The sequence below is a fragment of the Falco peregrinus genome, chromosome 6, assembly GCF_023634155.1.
Source record: "Falco peregrinus isolate bFalPer1 chromosome 6, bFalPer1.pri, whole genome shotgun sequence".
NCBI classification, from domain to species: Eukaryota; Metazoa; Chordata; class Aves; order Falconiformes; family Falconidae; genus Falco; species Falco peregrinus.
The window spans coordinates 38669439-38694640 of NC_073726.1; the positions used below are offsets into that span (position 1 = coordinate 38669439).

The 25202-nt window shown below is 41.1% G+C and overlaps 1 protein-coding gene across 2 annotated transcripts in view; it reads right to left on the bottom strand.

Annotated features, from left to right (window-relative positions):
* The window catches only part of SRGAP1 (SLIT-ROBO Rho GTPase activating protein 1), a 150440-nt gene that overhangs the window by 14671 nt on the left and 110567 nt on the right, over positions 1–25202 (bottom strand). Inside the window, exons 11-17 of one of the 2 annotated variants that reach the window (XM_005242074.3) lie at positions 22615–22642; positions 19478–19511; positions 16332–16392; positions 16094–16171; positions 14414–14548; positions 3774–3879; positions 92–316 (exon numbers count right to left, since the gene is read on the bottom strand). In XM_005242074.3, the coding sequence (XP_005242131.1) occupies positions 92–316; positions 3774–3879; positions 14414–14548; positions 16094–16171; positions 16332–16392; positions 19478–19511; positions 22615–22642 (667 nt within the window). Of the gene's footprint in view, positions 1–91; positions 317–3773; positions 3880–14413; positions 14549–16093; positions 16172–16331; positions 16393–19477; positions 19512–20013; positions 20117–22614; positions 22643–25202 lie in introns of both variants that reach the window. The other variant, XM_005242072.3, reaches the window with a different exon arrangement.

Sequence of the window (25202 nt, forward strand, 5' to 3'; positions counted from 1 at the left end):
GCGAAAGTAATTTTGTATTACAGGAGTTACCCAGACAAGCAGCCTAATGATTTTCTTAAGGGTAAGATAGAAGGGTAATACTCTGACTTACCAGTAGTCATCTCCAGCCATGCATTTTTCATACACTGGGCCATCAAGTTCTTTAGCATCTGGAAAAATAGCCTCATGATGGATGATGATGGTTTTGATTATCTCATTCACGTGTGCCTGACAAGATACCTGGTCTTGTATGTCTGGAACAGGCATCAGGGTTGGCCCAAAACAAATGGCCAGGTTGTACGGATCCATCATGTTTTCATCACTGTACTGTGAAAGGCTGTTATAACATAAAAATAAAGAAAAATTGACTTTTCCACTGTGACTAACCTTATTCTGAAAACTGGAGAAACTTTATTTTACATCACAACTTAAGAGATCTCCTGTTTTCCTTGAAACTTAATCCCACATAAAGTAACAAAACAAAAAAAGAGGGTTTTTTCAATAGGCTATATACATTATAAAGTGAGTTTAGAGCACATATATGTAAGCATATGTATGTGTTCCCACATTATTGTGTTTAGTGTACGATGATCTAATGGGCTAATGTAAAATGCATGACCTGCTGCTGCTTCTCTCTCATCAGTGCTTATCCCTGGAGGCCCAAGAAGACAGGATGCAAAGTGGGTATACATGCCTATCATTTCTCATCAGACTTCAATGCATCTCTCCCATCAACTGGCTATATAACTTAGGCAGACCGGATTGTCTTCTGGAGGCAACTAAGTTCCTGGATCTGGCAGAGGCTCTTGCAACTTCTGGTTTGCTTTTACCATACAACCCAAAATCCCTGAGCATGTTGCCTTCTGCCCACAAACTCCCACAAGTTTCATTTTGGAAGTGTCCAAATGAAAGGCTTTGATTGTTCTTATTAAACAACTTTTGCAAGCTCTCCTTTCCTCCAGAAAATGAAATATTACTAGTTTTCAATTTTGATTTTGAATGAAAAGTTGCTATTTATTTCTTTGTTTAGAAGCACTGACATTTCTAGTGGAAATGCTGGCTTTTGAGTGGTTCTGTTCAGGGCCAGTCAAACAGAACCTGAAGCACTGGGATGTCCTTTGCCTCAGTGTTGCTCTGCACTCTGTAAGGCATATGAATTATTATGTCTGGTTGTATGTAAATACAGCATCATATTCCCTTTAGAAAGGGCATTTTAGAGAGTGCTTTCCATGTACAAATAATACAAACTGAAGAGGCAAACCTTCTAAATGACTTCCCTCATAACTAGCTCCTCTCATAACTAAAATTCATCATGCTCTCCTCTTTTTTATGCCGTGATTTATTATGTCCTGTGTGTTAATTGGAGACATCTTGTTGTACTGTTTTATAAGGTGATTTTGCCTTTATATGTGTGCAAGAATGCGTAAAAAAGATTGTATCTATCATTGTGAAACATGTTAAGTTCTGCTGGTGGCTGGAGACGTGGTGCTCCTCAGGGCTCAATACTGGGGCCAATACCATTCAACATCTTCCTGTGAATGACCTAGACAATGGCGTGGAGTGCACGCTCAGCTGACGTACAAATGATGCCACACTGTGGAGGGGCAGTAGATATGCTGAACGTCAGGGTTACCATTTTGAAGGACCCTGACAAGATGGAGGAATGAATGAACAGGGAATTCATCAAGTTCAATAAGGATGAATGCGAAGTCCTGCCCATGGGATGGAATAATCAGACGTATTATTACAGTCTGGAGCTGACTGTTGGATAGCAGCTCCCAAAGGAAAGCACTGGGAAAAGCACTTCTTGGACAAGGGGTTGGATGTGATGCAGCAATTCCATACGCCCACAAAGAAGGCTGGTTGCATACGTGGCTTATTAGGAAGAGCAAAGCCAGCAGGCCAAGGGAATTGATTATCGCTCTTCCACTCGGTGCTCACGAAGCTGGACGTGAGGTACTGTGTCTTGTTTTGAGAGACTGACAAACTGGTACAAATCCAGCAGAGGACTACTGACACAGCTAGGGAGCTGGAGCATGTGGATTATAAAGTGAAGTGGAGACAACTAGGTTTGTTCAGCCTCTAAGAAGAGAAGGCTACTGAGGAATCTAGCTGCAATCTTCTACTATCAAAATTAAAAACAAGAGAGAGTCAGACATAGGTGCACAGCAAAGGGATGAGAGGCAATAGATTCAAGTCACAACAAGAGATATTCCAACTGGAAGTGCACAAAAAATTATTCACTATACGAGTGACCAGGCACTGGGACTGACTGCTCAGAGAGGCTGTGGATTCTCTGCCCTTTGAGGTTCTTGACTGGACAGAGCCTTGAGCAACTTGTTCTAATGTTAGAAACTTTAAGCAGAAGGCTAGACCAAATGAGGTTTGCCATGAGGTCCGATGACTTCATGTGGCCAAGCAGGCATAACTGCATATGCAAAAAGCAGAATTGGATTTGCAGAAAGTCAGAGGAATGTTTTTCCTGTGGATGCACCAAGAGCAATTTGGAGGCAGTAAGGGATTTAGGCTGCTTTCTGCATTGCATTCCTGTGGAGAGCACAGATGTAGCTAACAAGACCATGTAACAAGCACAACCTCATACAGCTCTGGTCAATCTGTATATCTAAGTAGAGGAGAAGCTGTGATATAAGCCTTTGAGACATTTACACAGCGTCACTTTTGGGGGATGAATTAATGTTTCAAATGAATGGTTATTTTCATAAAACTGTAGATCTCCGCCCCTCTCTTAAATATTGCTTGAAAGGGGTTCACAAATTACTAGAAGAAAGGAAATGGGAACAGCTGTGAATACAGGCATGCACACATAACCGGGCTGAAAGACCCTGTTTCTATAGGAACAGACAGGATGAATGAAATGAGGAAGGTCATAAAGACAGAATGAATCAGCAGAGGGCAAATTTAGGGAAAAAAGAGGAAGAAGGCAATACAAAATCAGATATAAAGGAAACAGACAATATGACAGCAGAAAAAGAAAAGCTAGAATCAGGGCAAAGTGCACAAGAAGCAAAATTTTCAGTGAAAATACCGGGGGTCAGCAAAACCAGAGAGGGCTGTGAAGGACTGGAGGGAGAAACACAGTGTAATTGCTCAACCTGTCTTTTATTTTCTTTTTGAGAATGAAGAAGTTTTTCTGGGATGATGAAGACTTGAACACCACTTTCCCTTTCTCACACAACCCTCCTTCCAGCAGCTGCCTCTGTTTTGCAATGTGAGAACCAAGCTACTTTATATCGAAGCATACACAGGGGATGCATGTTCTCTGTACTGTAGCCCTATCGCCAGAAAATAGAAGCAGCAACACAAAGTCTCACCCTAGCAGTTCCTGGCATCAAATAGGTAGCTTGTAGTGCCTGTGCTGCTTGAATATACTGTTTATTTTTCCCATTAGGAGATTAAATCCAGCTTGAGATACGGAAAAAAATTTTCTACTTTTAAATTACGTAAACCATGTCTAATGTAGATACAGTTTGTATTTGTTATTTTTCTTACCAGCTTATTTTGTTACTGGCTTCAATGCTGTAGCCTCCCCATTTCAGACAACAATTTAATCTGTCTTATTACAACCTTGCTCAGTTTTGGACAAATAGAATTTTAATTTGAATGAAAACTGGTGTTTTCCTTCTATTTTCATTGCCTATTAGAACATCATCTTTTGTGTTAAATGGAGCTTAAATATAAGTTCTACATACAGCATGAGTAAACCCCAAGAACTTCAATTCCAGCAGAGGAAGGCAGATAAAGACACAGTACCTCGGGAATTATAAAGCACTTACTGGTTGAGGAAGGCGAAGAGGTATCTCATCACTATAAGGACCGACCTGGGCAAAGTGAGGAGGAGTTTGCGGATGTGAAGAGCCCTCTCATAGAGATTGTCTATTCCTGAAAAAAGAAGAAAGTATTTTAAGTTCCCTTTCATATAATGGTCTAAAATAGCATTCAGTCGGTTTACTCAATTTACTTCGACTCTTTACCATCACATGGACGTAGCCAGTATCTTCTCATTTTGGCCTATTAGAAAAACAAGATCTAAGTCCTTCTCTCTCTCATTAAAACCACAGTTTTAAAAGGAACATCTTTAAATATCAGAAGTCACAAATCTGCCTAAGTCAAATTCTGGCCACTGCTTAAGCTAGACAGCTCACAAAACCACAGTATCAGTACATAAATAACCTGAGGGAACCAAGGAGAGATGTTTGCCACCAGTTTCAAATACAGATTCCTTCTCTTTATTTGAACGCTCATATCAGATATAATATTCCAATCACCAAGCTTCTCTAATGAGTTTTCTTAATCAAATTTTCAGCTATAACTCTCTTAATGGCTAAGCAGGAGAAAGGCCTTATGTCTTACGGTGTGTAAGCAACAAACACAAAGACCAGATGTATTTTCCCAAATGACTTCATAGCAGTCCACAAAAATTCTTCTGAAGCAGGCAAAACAAGGTCAGCTTAATAAAAGCATCAGTTTCTAATGTCTTATAACAAGGATACATTATCCTCTACGTTGGTCAGAACGATGTGGCTGCAAGTGGGACAGTGATGGGATAAAAGCATAAATTGTTTTTCAAAATAAGTAATATCTCAATTTTTTACTCAGTGTGTTTTCTGTGTAAATGACACTGTCAGAAACAACCTAAAATTTCAGTAATGCTTTTTATGTCAGCCAGGAAAGAATGCTGCAATTAACCACATCTAGGGGAAATCTTAGCAGACTGCATAAGAAATACTGTCGAGTGGCACTGAGATGGCTATTAAAAAAACTGGAGATGAGAAACAGAAGCTGATTCCAATAGCTGAAAAGCCATTTGTACCCCAAAATGTGGTATTTAAGAGTACGCATTTAGAATAATTACATAAAAATGTGCTAACTGTAAACAGAGTTTTTGGTGTTTATTTGTGCTCTTTGCTATGGCTGTTTCTACCAATCAGTGTTTATTTGTAGATGCAAAATGTGTGTTGACTTATGTTTCTTAGAACAACTGGTGTCTAGTAATTAGTATTTTGGTACCCAGTACTAAGCATAAGCACAGCACATTGGCAGCGATGCTTCTGTTTACCACACAGAAGTGTTATAGTACATTAGGAAATGCCACCGTAGTAAACTGTGGGTGCGGGAAACCTGTTCCTACATCTGCACTTACAGGAGATTCCACTGTCTCAACACCACTAGTGCGCTGGGAAACAGAGGGATGGGATGAAACTCAGCTCCTTGAGAGTTTCTGCAGGAGAACAGCCCACCACTGCTTGCAAGAAGAAAGTCCATTTGGATTGTGGTATCTACCGCAGGAGCAGCAAAGCGGAACTCCCACAGGAGATAAAAGTCTATTCCCTAACAGAGCAGCTGAAGGCTGGAATGGTGTGTCCCTGATGAGATGCCACAGAGCTGGCAGGAAAAAGGACTGCTAACAAGTTGTATGATTTATAACCTAGTGAGTCACACTGAACACAAACTCTACCTGAAAATCAGTTCAGGCCACTACATTTTCTTAAGCTGAAATTCATGCATGAATCAAAAATAGTAATTTCTGGTCACTGGTTAAGGAGTCCATGGCAGGGAGATGCGAAGCCTGGGAGCTGCCTGCACAGCAAGGTTGTTGCACAGAGCAACGATTCTCCTCTCCTTTTTTGGTGCATACCACATCTTGCAGATATCAATGCTATGTACCCTCACATCTGCACTGTAGTGCCACGCTGCTGTTCTGCAAAGCCCCCAGCCACTAGCTTTAGTGCCAGGCCTTTCTCCTCCTGCCTAAACTAAACCACACCCAGGCAAGAACCCTGCCTGCACCTGCAGTTCCCATTCTTCTATATGAAAGCAGCTGCTGTTACAGCTAGGGCACCTTGTGGGTCTCCAGCTCAGCCGACCTTCCCCCTGACCAGCCTGTCTGTGACTCTCTGTACACAGAGCTGTAACTCTAGTCCAGGGGTCCTCAGACTTTTTAACCAGGGGGCCGGCGCGCGGATGCAGTGGCAGGCAGTCATCTGCGGCTGCTTGGTTCCCCCCCCAACCCCCGGCGGGGGGGTCTGTAAATACCAGGGGCTGGACTGAGGACCCTGGGGGGTCGTATCTGGCCTGTGGGCCGTAGTTTGAGGACCCCTGGTCTATGTGGGTTTGAGCCTGTGTGCATGTGCACAGGTGGATTTTCTGGAGTGGGGCTGAGGGAGGCACGTCCAAAGGTGCTTTTGTTACATCTTCCAGCACTCCCGCCTCAGCAGCACTGCCGTGCAGTGCTGTGGCACAGCTCCTCTCCAGCCCTTCTGCTGGATGTGGGAAGCTGGAGGGAAGTTGTGATGCAGCACCTGGACCTGCCTTCTGCATTACAGTCTTTCCTGGCCAATGCCTTGTGCTGCAGACCTGCCTCTTCCAGCTATTTCTGGAGACCAGCCCTGGACCACGTTCAGTCATTGCTGAACTCAAATCAGAGCCGAGAAATGCACTGGCTGGGCTCCCCGGTGGGTCCAGCAGCTCTTTCCAGCAGTTGTGCTGCCTATCTGGATGCAATAGCTCTGTTTAAACCAGTGAGCTAAACCAGGATGGGGCACACTCTTTAACACTGGCAGGCAGCTAACACAGTAGTTACTACACTCTCCATTGTGCTTGTGGTTTGGGCCAACTACAACTTTTCCAAGCAGTTCCTAGACATGGTTCGCAGGGTGCATGAGCCAGTAACTGGTCCCACTAGGCAGCACGGACACAGCAGAGTAGGTACAGTGAGTGGCTGCGTGGCCATGTGTTGAGCTATCTGTGCTGCCCTACTAGGAGCATGATCAGTACGAAGTATTAGCAGGTCACCTCTACAGTGAAGCAGTTACAAGCTATACATGCTGGAATGAGGTGTGTGTATTTCCAATACCTTCCTGGTAACCCAGTTCCAGCTTCCATGAAAGCCCCCCTTATTGAAAATCCAAACTACTGCCAAGTGGTAAATTCATGTGCTTTCCATGCTATTTCAAAAGGCTCGTTTTTCTTTCTCACAGCACTGATTTGGTTTAAAGGAGATAGGTAACAACGTCATGTATTTGTATGTTGCTTTTAAATGAGGGGCCAGATTTCATAGTTGCGTGTATGCTGTGTGTGAGTGTTTGGGCACATAAGGAAGGAAGAATGAAAACAGAGTGATCTTTCTGCATCCAGGCAAAAAGAATTTGCAGCTCTGCAGCTTCGCATGCAGAGGGAAGAGAAAGCATTGCTTTGCCTCCACAGGCTCTGCTTTGCTGAAGAGCACCTCAGGGCAGAGTGGCCATCCAAGCTACGAGCTGCTGCTGTGAAGAACCACTGGCAGGCCCAACACTGCAGAAAGCTGGCTGTGTCTCCCCTCTCACAGCACTTCTGTCGTGGCCCTCTTTTCATTACTTTGATTTTCAAGAACTGTAATTAGCCCTACCTCAGTGCCCGGTGAGGTATTACCCATTTCTCAGCTAAGAAAACTGAAGTGCTGATATTACACGACTTGTCCTAATAATGCAATTAGCTGCCAAGCAGAAACAGAAATCAGGGGATTTGAAAACTGGTTCATTACTCTAATGATACAATAAGACTCACATTCCCAAACACACGCAACAGGACAAGCCTCTGGCAAGGCCAAGCACACTGAGAACTAACATGTTTTTTCTGACTGTGGAGTGAAGGAGGGAAGGGAGATGTGTGTGAAGGACACATGAATATCAACCACAAATCAAGACTACCATCAGGTAAACATCACAAATATAAATGGTTATTATTTTTTAGTTCCCAGTTCTCAGAGCAGAGCAAAACTTTTGGAGCTCCGGTCTGACACACCTGCCTTCCAGACCCGTCTCAGCCACCGAGGTCAAACCCCCAAGCAGAAGAGCTTTCTGCCAGCCAGACGAGAAGGAGTTTGGTGTGGGAACACTGTGCTTCTGTCAAAGTGGAGCTACAGTGCAGCCCAGAGCACAGGAGACATTTGTGGGGTGAAACAAGAGAAGGGGAAGAGGCCAGCTTCTGGGGCTTCACGACTATAGCACTCTGTGCAAGAGCTGGGCACCTATGTCCAAACCTATTAATGTATCTTTATCAGACAATAATGGAACAAAGCACCCTAATAATATAAGGACCTTGATTTTCTGTGTATCCATAAAATTATCTAGGCATCTAAGCATCAGAGGTACTTGGGATCTAAGAAGCCTCCACCAGCTGCTGCAGAAAACATTAAAAAGAGAGCTCAAAGGACTCTTCAGAGGTCATTTAAATCTACAAACTCACCCTTCAACTTCACCTTAATCACCTCTGAGAGACAGCTGTCCAACCTGTTTATAAAATCCTCCAAAGAGGCAGATCACAACCCTCACAAGAAAATCTGTTGAGGTACAAACTTGCATTGCTGTTGGAAAAGGATTATTTATTCATGTCCCACGTGGATGAGTGAATCCAGATGAGACTAATGTCATTGTGTAAATGAAAGAATTACTTATCAGCTAGCTGCCACTTTGTCAGCCATGAGCTAAGAAGCAGTTCTCAATAGCATGAGATAAGCATAAATGCTAAGTACTCAAGCCTTAAAAGGTGTGATCTTCAGCCTCCAAGAACCCTGGAACCTGTTCTGGAGAGGTGGTGTCACCTTTGCTTACTGCAGAGACACACAGAATCAATGAATGTCCACTTTTCCCTTCCACGAGAGATAACACATTTTAACCGCTTGGTCATTCACGATGAGTTTTTTGCAAAGGCAGACTCTAAAGTAAAACAGATCAAAAGTGAACCATCTGCCTCAGAAGATCAAAGGAAAGCTGAGAGGGGAGCAAACATGATTACTAACATAAGCCCCTAAATACAAATAAAACAAAACTAAATTATAAATAAAGACAGGGATACAATCATCCTAAATAACATTAAGAAAATGTAAATTGATGTTTAATTAAGCAGTAATCCTGAAGTAGTGGAGCATGTAAAAGGCAATAAATATTCAAATATATAAATGCAGCGCTTTGGTGATGGAGAACAAGAGACTTTTGTAAGAGAGCAATTGCTGGTGGTTACAAAATATTTTGGGCCAACTGGACAGCTATGTGCCTTTATCACTCTGGTTCAGCTAAAAATGCTACAAAAGCACTGTACTTTCATTGGTCTTGGGTCTACTCATGGCCTCTCCTGCACTGGTGGTGAGACATGGTTATCCAACAAGAAGATTCAGCCTGGGAGCAGTCAGAGCTCAGAAACATGAGCGTTGTGTACGCTCTGCCACCCTGTGTTACCAGACAGCCCCCATGGGTCAGTAGTAACAAAAGGATTGCAAACATTTGGCAAAGGGAAGATATTACCAATCAGAACACGTGGAAGGAGAAAGCTGGTGTCAGCAGTGAATGAATTGTGCTACACCAACAGCCGGTGCTGTGCAAGGTAAGCATATTTCACAGGCAAGGGTAGCACAAAGGAGGAAGAAGCAAGCAAACAATGGTAATGTAAGACATCTCTCCTTTAGGACCACTGTTTTGAAGGATAAAATCCAGTGTGATAACTCTATGTGGGGGTCACTTGCTACTTCCACTTGGTGTGGTGGCTACTAGGAACAGAATGAATGCCTAACATGTATTTTACACACCTGCTGGATGTCACATGGGACTCAGTTACATTTGCAGATGTAATTTTTATGATCAGTTTGCAGCTGACAAGTAATCTTCATGAATATGTATTAGTGCTGAAGTTAACAATTTGTGCCTCTTTCCACTCTGGTAGATGAATCCAATCCAACTCAAAGATACGTATACATTAACTCAGCAATGCCACTTACAGCTCTTTCAGATCTATTTAAGAAGGCATTACAGGAGGACAAACACAATGGTCTCCACTGTCACTTAGGGAAGGAAGCTGTTGTCATTTTGTTGAAACTTTTTCAGGAAGAGTTGACAATTCAGAATATAGTTCTTTGCTTTTTAAGTAATGGGCAATAGTCTGAGAAAGCAATAAAATAATTTCCTTTCATAACATTTACGCCTTTAGGTAAATAGGCATTGCTGGCAGCAAGGGACTGAAATGAAAATCAGAAGGAAAAAAGATGTAAGTTTTCATCCAGCCTGGCATCTTAGTATATCAAATTTAGGGCAAGGGAGATGAAACCATGAAGAATTATAATGACCTGAGCAGAACCTAAGCAGTCTGGGTAGCTGAGATGTGTCTGCTGCTGCATTGCACAGCTATGTATGTAAATGTGAACTATAATTCACATGTCTAAGAACTGACACAGGAGAAGAACTGCAGTCCCCCAGCAGTGAAGGTGAATTATGGCCAGCCCTAAGCACAGCTTCAGTATCTTCTGTCTTCACCTAACTTCTGTTACAAATATTTTGCTTGTTTCTACAAAGGGGCAGAAAAAAGAGTGCAGTGCAACATCCCCGCGCCCCCCCAGCCCCCCCCCCCCCCCCCCCCCTCCCCCCCCGCCTTATTTTACCCTCTGGATTGCCAGATGCTGCTGGGAGCAATAGTAGCCACTGCTTTTGCTGACAATGCAGAATTATGGCCCGTAATCAGATGGATTCTTTACGTTCTGTCCTACCCCTATGAGAAGTCATAACTCAGCCCAAATTTTATCTAAAACAGTTCATAAACCCAAACAGAGTAACATTGTTCTCATGAGTGTAATTAATACAAATTGCCCTAAAAGTCACAGTCATTTTGCACTGTTTCCACTGTATTTACAAAAGGGAAAGCATTAAATCACAATGCTCTATTTCATTTGGAAATATATGCATAAATGCAAAAGAATTCCTCAGTGGCTGTACTGAGGAAAGGTTCATTTTGCAGCTGCAACCTCAATTATGCTTGACATCCATAACCAAGTACTTCAGTTTCAAGGGGTTTTTCACTGGCAACGTTACATTTCCATATAAAATGTGTGACATTCTGCCCTTTTACAGTTTTATGTGAACATTAACCTTATGAGTTTGCTTTCTCACTCCCCCCCCCTTTATAACAATTTCTGCCAATGATTAGGAAAACCACACTGACATTTATCTTGAAAAACTATTCAAAAACAACTTAATGTTTATTCCTTTCCTCACTGTTTATCAGACAGTGAATGCAATATGAATTAAGAGTATTTAAATCCTCACTGTTTATGAGACAGTGAATGCAATATGAATTAAGAGTATTTAAACCCTCTTAATTAAAAATTGAAAGCTTTCTGGACTTTACATATCAATAGTGATCTAAAGAAGTTACAGTGCTCTCAGGCACTCAGGACACATGAGCAGAGAAAAAGAAATTAATGCAAACAGGTTCAAAGTCTGAATTGGGAGAAAAATCTTGCCTGCACTCTCTTCCTTTTTGCAAGACATACAAAGCACTAAGGTTAAAAGATAGCAATGGAATGGGTGTTTGAGACCAACAGTTTTTGATAGTATGTGCCAAGTAGGTGCTATTTAAACTAAACTAGGACAGGTAGTCTATTCTGAAACTCTTGTAGGTTTTTTGGTTTTTTTTTTTTTTGTTTGTTTGTTTGTTTGTTTTTTGTTTTGTTTTGTTTTTTTAAAAGCAGCATCTTATCCCTGGAAGTGGTAGACCACTTAACAAAGTACACAGACTAGGTACACAGCTGTGAAAACACTCCACCTCAGGCTTCTCAGATAATCAGAATATGCAGATGCACAGCTCTCTGCTCCTAGCATGCAGGTCTGGGGCTGGCTGTGGATGCAAGGCACAAGAGATGTTTCTTTCCCTCCTCATACAACATTCAAGCCCCCCACTGTGACAACACAAAGTCAACTCATCCCAATGTGCTCAAAGCAAAAACTGCTTTTCCAAAGGGTTTTTGTTCCAAAGTGAAAACCTGCTGTGTTCCAAACTTACCGCTCCTCCCTCTGCTGGAGGCAGGTATTGACATACCATTTCAGAGTGCCCCTCGTGATAACCTTGTGGAAACCAAACCAAACAACAAAATCATCCTACCCTAGCTTCCTCCAAAACCTGCCAGACAGATCTGGGACTCTTACAACACATTATCAGGAAGAAAATCCTCTGCTTTCTTCTGCAACAACAATAGCAGAAGTCAAACCTAGCAGAACTACTCAGTCGTTACACCTTGTTTTGACAAACTGTCATAGAGATGATAATCCAGACTTAAGACAGCCTCCAAAAACAGCCAGTCTAAACCAGGATCAGATGGCAACACCTCTTTCCCAATAATTGTCTCATTGTAAAATGTGGCATCGAAAGGCAGTAACTTTGTTCCAGGCTAGTTGTCGTTACCGATTTCAAATCTGCTGGATGGTACTATTATTCAACAGAAAGGCTGTCAACTCTTCTGCAAGAAAATAATCTGCTGCCTACCGTGAACATGCAATAGCTGGACATGCTCAAAGGAAACCAAGGCCTAATGCTAAGGATCTAGTATTCATTGCTGTTTTTCTTGAGGTTCTTTGTAACAAAAGACCATTTGGGGATACCTGAACTGGATCCCTCTCAGACAGTGATGCTCTGAGAGATTGGTGAATCTCTCCTGCCTCTGCAGGTGCCACGTACACATAGTACACATTGAACTTCCACCCCTCTGTCCAAATACTCCATCCTGTCTTCAGAAGCTTCAACGGTGAACTGAAACTCTTTGAAATTATCCAGGTTCCCCTTCCTGGAACACATTTAAAAAGTTGTTCTGTGCAAATATTTTTCCATCTCCTAGCACTCACCTGTACAATCTCTGTACGTTGAATACTCATTCTTGATATTTTACAATTCTATTTAAAGCTTTTCAACATAGCCATACCATCTCCACATGTAAGAACCGCCACTTGTATTTTTCTTAATACTTAGTCAAAATAATAAAGTCATCAAGAGATCCAATGGGCAGAATCTGACAGCAGAAATTTTGAAAAGGAAATGTGGTACAAATGTTTAACGATGAAAGTGATTAATCATTTGAACAGCTTATCCAAGAATGTCGTAGATTTTCTGTCAACTGAAGCCATTAAATCAATAATTTTTTTCCAGCACAGACGCTTTAATTCATCCAGAAGTTATGGAAATCAGTGCAGGATTATTAGGTAAAGTTCCATCATGCCTGTCATGCAGAAAATCACTCAGTCAAAATGATCCGGTTTTAGATTTCAGTTTCTACGACTCACAGACATTTTCTGGGCTGTGGCACCGCAGTTAGCTAAAGCTGAACTCAGGTAGAACCAAGATCATGGTTCCTAAAGAGACAGCATGCCCCTCAGCATCAGGGATCCGACTGTTAAACTGCAGTTTTGAGGTCCTTCAGGACTTCTCAGTACCACCGAGTCTGTAAATAGCAACAGCTGCAGAAAACCCCGCAAAAAACGAAACACAAGGTATTGCACACAGAGCTGGTCAAAGCAATCCATGTATTTGTAACCTCCAGACTGAATTACTGCAATCCTCCGTGTGCGGAAAGGAAACCACACATGTTGGGCTCCCCCAGCAAGCAGCAGAAAGGCCCATCTGATGGCCAGCCAAGGACACTGTGCACACATCGATCTGCGGTCCTGCCTGCTGGGCTGAGACCCCTTTGCCAAAATAACATGGTTTGGAGAGAGCCTGCCCTAATTAATATCCCAAAGGGCTGGCCCTCGTTACCTGTGAAACTGCTGCTTTCTCCATTTGGCTGAAGCAGGCAAGCTATAAAGGAAAGGTTGAAAGGAGGAAATTTTTCCGCAAAGCTAGCACCTCTGACCGCTTCTAATGGACCCACTGGGAACAGTAAGCCTACTGATGGTTGGCTCAGCCTCACCCCTCCTCAACATCTGCCGGGATCTGTGAACTGGGAGAGGTTTTGTGCATGCCAGAGCAATTCACTCATCCACTGTGAACTTCCTAAATTACTACAACCTCTCTGTGTCCGGCTACCAACACCAGCAGTGCACAGACAGACCCAGGCACCACTCCTCCAACACATCCCATTACAACTTGTGTACTGGAAGGCAGACTGGGCTCTTCTGCAGACAACATCTAGCTGCTCCCCCCTGTTCTCGCATTGAGGGGTTTTCCTGCTGATTGGGTCGGGGTTTTTAACCCGAGCACAATAAAGGTCCGGAAACACACAAAGTTGAGCAGTTAGTTACTTATTCACCAGTGCTGACTCCAAGCTGCAGGGCATGAAAACCTTTGTGAAAAGTAACGTAGGCTGTTTGCATGGTCATGACTTCATCCCCTTCTGTCTGCCCCAGTGCACAGAGGAAAATAATAATGCATTTAAATTTAACTATCTCCTGTATACCAAAAGATATTCTTCCTGCCCTATTAAACAAAGAGTTGTACTGTACATTAATCCCACTGGAAAAAGGGAACAACCACAGCTGCGAGTATGACTAATAACTGACCTAGACTTTACAGATGGCAAACAAACTGTCTTAGAAAAATCTGTGAAGTTAGCGCTTTTTTCAGGCCGCTACTGTATATGTGAAAGTAAAATTTTATTGAGAAAGAAACAGAGATTTCTACTTACTGATACAAGAAATAAGATCATTAAATCTTTCCTTAGGAAAGACAGGATTTTCCAGCCCTCGGAAATAGAGCTTCAGTACTCCAGCAACTGAGTTAATGTCATGGTTACTTTGGTCATCTGCCAAAGGATTTTCACCTTGAAAAGTAAATAAAGCGAATGAAACACACACGCAGGAATATTTTTGCATGCAAAATTTTTATGAGTGGTTTTTTGGTGGTTTTGTTGTTGTTGTTGGGATTTTTTTTGTTTTTAGTGTGTGGGAGATGGCAATAGAAGCATTCAAGTAAGGTAATAAACACTGATTTAGAAATCCCAGGCTATGAGTAAACCAAAACTAGCATCCTAAATTAAGCTTCCTTTAAATTACATAACCTAGTGATCTTCTAGGTCCTGAACTTCCAACTAGGTATTTATGGATATGTTGTAATTTACAATTAGTAAAATGGAAAAGCCAAATTTTCTTAATTAAATAGGGTTTCTCAGACTATTCTTTGGGAGCTTACATAAAGAAAATTGAGTTAGATAACTCTTTGAATTGGAAACCTGTTTTCATTCTGAAAAATTAAACCATTCAGGAATATGTGCAACCATTTTGTGCAAACACTGTACAGGAACCCAAAAGCCTAACTGAAACCTCAGCCATGGCCATTTTAAAGACTTAATCTTTGTTTTAAAACAGTTCAAAATGTACGTACCTTCCAGAACAACACTACATAGGAGAAGCAGTTAACAATAAGGCGTATTTAAAAGCTGGAGAATAGGAGGATGTGGCTTCCTTTAGCTTGTAAAAACATTTGTTTCATATGACTTGTCAAAGATGAGATCAACTTTAACAAGATATATAACTAATCTTGGGGAGAAAAATACTGTGTGTATTTTTTCATGCTTTTAGTCACAAGACTTATTGCTCCAAGGGTTTTCTCATTAGCAGATGATATGCAAAAGATTTTTCTCGAAATAAAAGAACCAGCTTCTAAGACCCAAGAAAAGAGAATGTAAGATTTTAAAAAAATGTAACTAGTATTGTTTTAACACAATTAGGGGATTGCTGGATCCTGGCTCCCCTTGCAGAGCAAACCTAGGCTGAGTGTTGCAAGCTACTCATGTTTAAAAAGTTGTTTTCACTTCCTGGTATCTTTCCTGTAATTCCTTCTGCAGGGCTGCAGTTTACCTTCAGGAATGAAAACAGTGGTTGGAAATGGAATGGCTCTTTCACAGCCTGTACGCTCATTGATCATGATTCCACTTTGGCAGAAGGACCAGAAAGATGAGCACTTGTATTGCAGAAGATCAAGTAACAGGGTTCTCAAATTGTGTTAAGTAGTCTCTTGAATCTAATTAAAACCCACAACCTTTCCTTTCTGAGGATCTTTAAAATAAAATATAGACAAACTATTACTTGCAGTTTATCATTAACAAAAGACTAAAGTTTACAGTTGATTCAAGAGTCATATGTCTCATCTAAAAAATTAAAAACAACCTAAAGCTCTTAAGACATAACAGGAAAAGCATGTACACGTCATCACTACACTTCATCTTTAAGCATATGACGGTGCAAAGTTTTAAGTACAGTATACAAAGTGCACACACACTGCTTAAACAGCCAAGAAAGTAATTAGAATTTAAAAGATCTTTAAATATCAGTTAGTAAAGTGCTCAAATAAATGAAAATGCAGTTACCTCTCTCAAATGAATTTTTAATATCATTGACTTCCACCTGGGAACCAGACACCCTAAAAATTCCCTGATGCTGAAGACCTGTAGCAAAGATGGGAGACAGTGGTGAGAAATTAGTCTAGTTTTTAAAATACTTTTAATCTCTATTTTAAAAACAAAGCTGTGGTGATAAATGCATTATGCAAAAGATACACAAAAAGTCAGGCAATAGTGAAATGACATAGTATGTTTCAAAGCTTACCGTATAAATTGATAAATCTGATACAGCTTTCCACAATGAGAGGAATGACTTGTCCTGAATCCTGAAAAAACAAGAATGAACTGCAGATTGGAGAGAGGAAACCTCCCTACTCTGGACTGAATGTGAAAATACATTTTCTTGGTCAATTCAAATGGACATACAGTGCTGGCAAAAAAACACATAAGAAAATACCATTTTTAACAGAGTTCTCTTCCCATTTAGGGAGGGAGGGAAAGGAACAGGCGAAGAGAAAGTTCTTCATTAAAATAACTGATTTGGGAAATTCAGAGACTTCACTGTCTACCTCTGACACTGTATCTGGCTAACACTGTATGTGACATCAAAAGCTCATGCATGTGTTTTAGAATTTTGAAGCCAAATGAGTTAAAGCAGTGAATTTGCCTTCTAAAAAGTTTTATTATTAAGAATAAAAATTCATAATGAAGGTGATCACTCTGCATCCATTTAACTTACCTTTCTTTTCCTGGTGGAGAAAATGCCACACGGAACTAATTACACAGGATTACACAGGACCTAATTCCTTGAGGTACTTCCCCCCCACCCGGTAAAAAACGTTGATCACAAACAGAGCCACCGCATGACACTGCATGGGGTACCAGGTGCCTCCCTCCACACCTGAGAGCGCTCCCATGTGCTGTGCTGATCTGTGTAGCATAGGGCAGATGATGGCCTGGCACATTGCTTCAGACTGCTCTAACTAGCTGGTAGTATGCTGGTGGTAAACCTCAGCCACTCTGAGCTGAGCGTGTGGTTCAGCTGCCTCTTCTGTAGGCACAGAGGTCCCGGGAAAAGCACGTCACAGCCTACACCTCCCTGCCTGCAACTGGCAGAGCTCAGGAATCAAAGCTCCCAGCTTCTGCCATGATACAGCAGCACGTCTACAGCTACATCTTCAGTTAAGTAGAAGTGTTTTAATAAAAGAGAAAAAATGCTTGTGATGGGAGGGGAGAAGATGACTATACACTAGTTTTCAGTGAGTTGTCTTTTACTTTTGGAAAATCAGCATTTTAGAAGAACTATCACAGTCCTTTGTGTGTTTTGGCACTTTAAAAAATTTGTTTTAACACAAGCACATTAATGACTACAAGTCATCAAATATCTATTAAAGAAAAATCACATGATTAAAAATTATTTAGAAAAGTTGGTGCTTATGCTGGAAAAATTACTGTTTCATAAATAATAGGTACCTCTGAAATTCTTGTCTTGGAAGCTATAATTTTTCTTTCAAAATGAATTTCAGTTATGTAAGAGCTCAGAGAATTGACTAATTCATTTGGAAGTTTAATATAAAACCAGTCTGTATTACAAAACCATGAATTCAAAAGCACCCTGTAACTAAGAATAGACATTTCCTCTTACAAACTAGTACTTCATTGTCATGCTAAATTACACTAATGGGAAATTTATGAATTAAGCCCAAGTAGAAGAACAGCTAACTACTAAAAAAAGTTTGAAAAATAACACACAGTAAAGCAATGAAACAATGTACTTCCTGAGATAACCTAAGTCCTGATCTTCCGTGTACTCCATGTTGTTTTAGTGGGGCTTACAAAAGACTGTACCACTAACTATGCTGTTTAAATTGTAGCTTGTTTGTCTTTTAATTTAAAACCTAGCAAAGACTGGCTAGCCAAGAGCCAGTAATGTCTGGATGAGCATTTTCTGTTTGAGTTGTATTGTGATTCAGTAGCAGCTGAATAAAACCACCCCCATGGAACAGGTCAGTGGCTAAACCCAGGAATACTTCCATCTTCACCAACACTGAGCAGCCTGGCTCTCCAAAAAAGCAGAGTATTAGAAAACATGCACAACATGCACCCGTATCTCCTGTTAGCACACTGGTTCATGCAAAGAATGTAAAGCCTTGGGAAAGATAGCGTTTGCAGTAAGAAATTAAAACAAAAATATATTACTTTCATACCTGGTTTTGGAGAATCTTTTCACAACCGCGCACAACTTTGTAGTTAATCAATTCCTTGAAATAATCTAAACAGCTTTGTGTTTTGGATCTGGTGACAGGAAAGTAATTTGAAGTAACAATCTGTGTTGGTGAAATGTCAAGAACAGTGACCCTACTGCTGCTGTGAATTTAATCTGATGTGTGTAGTCAGTGAATGTATGTTTGGGACTAATTCTAATTTCTTATGATGCAAAAATGTAACAAAAAACAATCTGGTGCAATACTGTATTTCACTAGCGCTAATCCTTTTCTGACTGTCAAAATGACTCACCCCTATCAGGAATGACTCGGTCTTCGGGCAGGGATGCTTTCCTAGGTGAGCTCCCACAACAGCAAACCTGCCATAAGGCTACCAGCTTTCTTTTCCTCTTTCCTTTTGAAAGGCTAATCATGTAGGATTCTCCACTTGCAAGTAAGCCCTGTCACCCACACTGCCATGCAACATAACCCTGTTCTCTGTGAGAGAAAATGATGGGGTACCATTTCTCCTGATTTGCTTGTGCTTCTCTAATCCAGGGGCTTTTTGTTGTGGGAGTTTCTGCTTCTTTGCTTACTTTCATCCTTGAGCAAGAAACTGTCCATGATATTAATTCCTTACATCACGTGATGATTTCCTGAAAGTCTTTACACCTCGCAGCACCATCTGCATAATAATAATAATAATAGTTTTTGCTATAGTTGTACTGAGGGTGGCTGAAAGCTTGATTCAAAGACAGCTAAACTGATATGATGCCACTAAGTACAGCATTTGTTCTGCAAAAAATTTGTCACTAGCTATGCTGCACAGGAAGAAGAAAAACAAATGCCTGTAACATTCAAACCCAGTGCACAGACCTTGCAGTCAAGAATTTAATTCACTGTGTTTATAAATGCACTGTTACATATTTTTTGAAGATTTCTTTCCCTTAGCTCTGTCAGCTGGTGTCCAGAGGTGCCAATTGATTGTGATGGGCAGGTGTTTGTTAATGAATAAGGAAATATCCATCATTTAAGACTACAATCACTCCAGAGTTGTGCTCTGGTTCAGTTTTGCCTACTGTACTCGTACACTCATTTCTTAATGCAAACTTCTCCCTCCAGCTCCTTGGAAGAACTAATTTTGAGCCAGGCGTGAATGCAACCCGAGAGCGAGGTGGAGATGGTTCTCTTGTCACCAGAACTATACCTGATGTCTTGTGTGAGAGTTCCTTCGGCCTCGGCTAGAAGCATTATTAGGAATAAAAGTATAAGAAAGAAGAAGATAGTAAATACAGCAAAGATACAAGATCCAGAATAGTGGTGATCACAATTTCACACAATATAATACATTCCTAAAGTCATAGGCAATCAAAAGCTGGATATCAAACCCAGGGCAATACTGCCTCCACAGACTTTGAATACTGAATGTAATGAAGATGGCAAGCAGGAAATTCTGCGGAGTCGTGGGATGCACCACTACATCCTATCTTCTACACAATGCTAAGTTTCCTAATAAAGCCAGGCTGCAAATACTATCCCTACTTGATTAACAAAATCGTAGGGAGGCTAATGTGAGAAATTCCTCTTTCCCTCTGACTTCAGGAAGTATTATATTGATCAACCGGGAAATAAAAGAGCCCCAGGACAGACTTAAACATAATGATCTGCCTCAGCTCACGTGAGGTGGTGACCATTATAGTAAGAAGTGTTAGGATCAGCCACTGGTGTGGCTGGTGCCAGTACCTTGATGAATGACTCCAAATCACCATTAAACAACTTAGCACTATACTGTGATCGGGGTCTGGGCTTCCTGTGTTTCTGGGGCTTAGGGGGAAGATTTGGAGGCCTAAGGGAAGGGAATATGATTACTGAGCAAGGTAGAATTAAGTGACACAATAAAACGAAATGTCTGTAAGCTCATGGCAAAACAACAGAACATTATAAAGGGAGAAATCAACACAGTACTTATCAAATAAAGACTTCCCATCAAATTTAAGTGTAACAGTGATTAAAGAGTAGAGAACTCCCCCATGAAAAATGCATTACTTATGGATAAATAATGACATTCTTTATGAATCACTGCTTTGCAGTTTTACCATATACATTTATTCCAAACACTGCACAATCGGAATGGCCTTTTTTGTGGCGGTCATGCATGAAATGTGCAGCAACCACTGGAATTCATCCTGCCAGCCATGGCAGAACACAGGCCACTCCAAGCACCTCTTATCAAGCAGAAAAGTTGCTTCATACTGGAGAAACTTCAAATGCAAATTAAAGCTGCTCAGCACACTCCTAAGATACTTCAAAACCAAACCATCTGCATTTTCAACTAGAGCCAGGAAGGCTAAACAGCTTTAGCCTTCTACATCCAACCATCAAGATCTTCACCCATGAAAAGAAACATATTGCAAATTAGCTAAAGGAATTAAAAGAATACCATCAACTTGAAACAAATAAACATAAGCAGCATAACCAAAAAAAAAAAAGGAAGAACACACAAAACTGGTCTGCAAAATGTTTACCTAGTGTGTTACACATGTGATAGTGACAAATGAAAGAAATTAAAGGGAATAAATATTGTTCTCTAGGTCAGAATTTATTTTGCGCATGTCATGCCAACAGCTACATGCCAACAGCTTCCCTAGTTCCACTGCACCAGGAGTCCAATCTTTCCATGGGTTTTTCAGGAATTAGCAAAAAATCAAATGTTTCTGGGGAAACAGTGAGAACAGTAACACATAGAGTATTTAATGTTGGGACTTTGGCCTGTTTGGGTACTATCCGGTATTTGCAAACTCATCTTTAAAGATATCCTCTTCCCTTCTGCAATTTAACTTTGACCTTGAAGTACATCTCTGTTTGCATGTCTCAGAGTCTGGAAACTTAACTGAACCTTGGGGCAACAGGCAGGTCCCAGCTGCAGTGGGGGAACTCGTGCTGAGGAATGGGTGGGCAGGCCTTACTCGCTCAGTTTCTCTCTGTAAACGACCAGCTGTGAGAATATAGGAGGTAAAATGGTTTGAAGCTGCTCCCTCACTTTACTAAGGTAAAATCACTGCCTAAATCCATCGTCTTCTTTCAGCTGCTTACACAGCAGGGAATTTAGGATGATGTGAGCCTGAGGAGTCACCTGCTTTGGAGTCAAGAATGTTTTTCTGATTGGACATAAGCTTGCTGACTTTCACGCATTCCTGGTAGCATCTGGGGGCAGAGTTAAAGGCACAGGTCTCAGAGTTAATGTCAGCAATTGGAAAGAACGCTCTGATTTGTTACTGCTTTTCAACTGGGGTCATGTAAGGAAAGATGGTAAGTTCAGCTCTACAGAGCTAAAATGGACCATGGACTGGTGGGAGAATGGCTGGCTTGAAGTCTGTAGAGTTGTCCCCAGGAATATGGGGGCCAGGCACAAGAAATTATACAAAATCGAGTGGTCCGGCAAAGGCAGAGCCAGATCCAAACTTCTTAGCTGGAGCACAGGACTTTTTTTTTTTTTTTTTTTTTTTAAGTCAAAGTTGAGGGGTGGTGGCAAAGCCATTCACGACCAGGAAGCAAAAAGGAGAAAGAGGAGGCACTGAGCAAGGATGTACTGCATGGAAAGGGAAGAGCAGAGTGGGACTAGGAAAGCTGGGCTGAATGTTCCTGCTGTCATCAGGACCAGAGGGGTGGTGTCTGTCGCAGTGATACACACAAGTGGCAGCTGCAAATCCAAACAGTTGCCATTGCCGGCCCAGGGCCTGATACCCTGGGGGCTTCAGCATCCGTGTTTATGTTGGGAGGCAGCACTGCAGATGTACAGGCATTACACAACTGAAAAAGTATGTGCTGCACAAAGCAGGGAGATCTACTCCTGTATCCCTTTTCTTCTGTGAATATAGAGACCTATTCAAGTATCAAACACAGGGATGTTGGGGGAGGCAGGTATTCCTGTCCAGAGCTAGGTTATCAAAGATGCAGCCTATCCCCTAAATTCATGTCTGTATCAGAGTCTTCTGAACTGTGTATATTGACCAAATGAATTACAAACCGTGAGAAGCAAAGCGCCCTGCAACTTTCAAATTTCCTGTGTGACTCAAAATATTTTTAAAGGCCTCCCATCTAGTCCCACCTTTGACAATGGCCCAAGCAGCTCACAATTGAGGAAAATGAATATTCTGGTCCTTTACCCTTCAGCATGCAGAAGCAGAAATGCTGAATGTTAAAGCACACAGGGCCTGGACACAATTTATGTAACAACAGCAACAACAACAATGTTATATACCCTTATGGACTTATTCTAAAATTTCTAATTCCTATGATTTTATTACATTTGCAACTAAATCAAGTCAAATAAAAATATCTTACCTTGTTGTCATGTATTCAGCCCTGTGACCTAGAAAAGTTCAATAAACAGGAAACAATCATTTGTAGGTTTTAGGCAGATTTTTTTTGTATCTAAACTATGCTTGGCAAATTACCGTTAACCCTAACTTTCACATTACCAGCAAAAGATAGACAACTATACAACAAACAGGGTAGTTCAGTTACCTACCATCTCCACAGATACGTGTAAAATATAAACACAACCCATGTTATGGAACAACTTTTAAAAGGCCTGCCCATAGACTAGAGAGTCACTTGATACTGTAAATAATTTGAAGGAAAACTCCAAACAATGTCTACTGTTTGTGCTTATGTGTTTTAATGGCTAAATCAGTATGGAAATAAGAGCTGCACCACGATTAGATTACATCTCCCCTCGTGCATAAACCTGTACAGTGCTGAAAATCCAGAGCTCTAGACATCAATGGCTTGCTATTACAAGACTCCTTCCTCTCTTTTGTCTGTGTATTGCAGGGAAAAACTACAACACTACCACTGGGAAACACCACATAGAACTGTGAAGAATTGTGAGGAAGCAAATACCATATTCCAGAAAGGTTCCTGGATAACCTTTGCAGAACAGCAGACCAGTAAGACAGGCATGTGCACTGTGTCAATTCATGATAATGAAAAGTAAAATAATGAAACAGTATGAAGGTCATGGTATGATAAGTTCCAACCAGCCCAGTTTTCCCAAAGGGAGATTGTACCCTATTAATTTATTAGAATTCTTTGAACATGTCAGTAAAATACTGGATAAAGGAGAATCGGTTGAATTAATTGACTTAGATTTTCAAAGGCCCCTGGTAAGTTTCTTCACAAGAGGCGACTAAAGCAACTAAACAGCCATGAACTGAGTGGCAAAATATTCTCATTGATCAAAAGCTAGTGAAGAAAAGGGAAACCAAGTGGAATTAAACGATCTTTTTCATCATGACAAAGTATAACACTCATTTACTCAAGCCTTCCCGTTAGGACCATTTACGTAATACATAATACATTTATTAATGTCTTGGGGAGATCAGAGCAGCTAAGGAGGCAGAATATTGTGCAGATGACTGAAATACTTTTGCATCAGAGTTCTGAAAAAACCATGAAGCCCTTCAGAGGGGTTTAACCACATTAACGAACAAGACACACAACAGAAAATGAAATTCAGTATCAACAGGTTCAAGAAAGATATTAGGGAAGAAAGAGCTAAACGCCTATGCAGCTAACAGAACTATAGGTAATTATACTGACTTTGAAAATCAGTCTGAACATCACTCAGGCTAGGTCTAAGCATACCGCTCACTTCAAAAGTGATACCAAAAAAAGTCAGACTGCAGAAAGAACAAAAAACAGTGATATGCAAAACATAACATTATGTGGCAATGTCCAGGTGCACCTGAAATACTGCACAGTACTGAAAACCCTAATCTGAAAATATATGTTGCGGGAGCAGAAGAGTGGGGATCTGCAGAAGATGGCACAAAGAATAAGCTCTGGGAAAAAACTCTGGCATTAATAAGACACGTGAAGATTGTTGGCATCTATTTCAAAGAGAGGTGAAAAAGAGGCATGAAAGAAGAGTACGTAAAATAACCTATGACAGAAGAAGAGTAAGCCAGGGACTTCTCCCTACTCATGTAGCCAAGGGAAGTTCATTGAGACTAAGAATCCCAATAATAAATGTTAGTAAAACAATAGATGTCACAAATCCTGAGTCTGGGGGATTTTAAACACATCTTTGATATTTAACCCATTAGAGCAAAAACTATCTGGGACACAGGGGCAATTTAATTTATAACTGCTTATTGTCTTTCTTGCATTTCCCTCGGCTTTGCTCATTTGTTTGTTCAATAGATGAGCCTTGGGTCAGATTTAATATAAGTATCAGTGTGCTTCCTATGTTTTGTAACAATTTCATTTAGTATTTCTCATTTACTTTTCCAGATTTGTAGGTGCAGACTCAGCGCAAAGCACCTCATCTCTCTCCCTTGTGCAGATCATGAATATGTATCTTCTATGTCCATAAACAGCAAAAGACTGTAGTAGGCAGGTGATGAGCTGGAACAGAAGCCAAATGCTGTCAATGTTGTGGACACCAGATGGTAATCTGGATTTACTCAGCCTACGCCCTTACACTGTACAGGTTTGAATAAAAGCAAGCAAGGATGCCAAGGGAAAACCTGCAGTTCAGACAACCCTCTCCCCCCTCCCTAATTCTTCCCTGCATTACTTAAATACAGTGCCCCATGTTACTTGCCTGCTGTCTTGCTGACGTGAAAGTTCCCAGAAAAGGCAGTTTGAGTGGAGCAGGGGAGCAGTCCCCTTCCCACAAATTCATTTCTATACTAGTTACAGCAATAATGTTCATAATTCCACTGTAATTCTACCCTTTCCATCATCCCCATTCAAGGAATGTATAGAATCCAGGTGCCCCTTCCCAGGCACATGCATTTTAATGCAGGACATGCCTCAATAGAAGGGGGTACTTCAACTTTTTTATCTATAAGAATGACGGCTTTTCCTCCAAATACCATCTTTGAACATGATGTTTGGGGTACTATTTGTATGTGCTGTGCTGT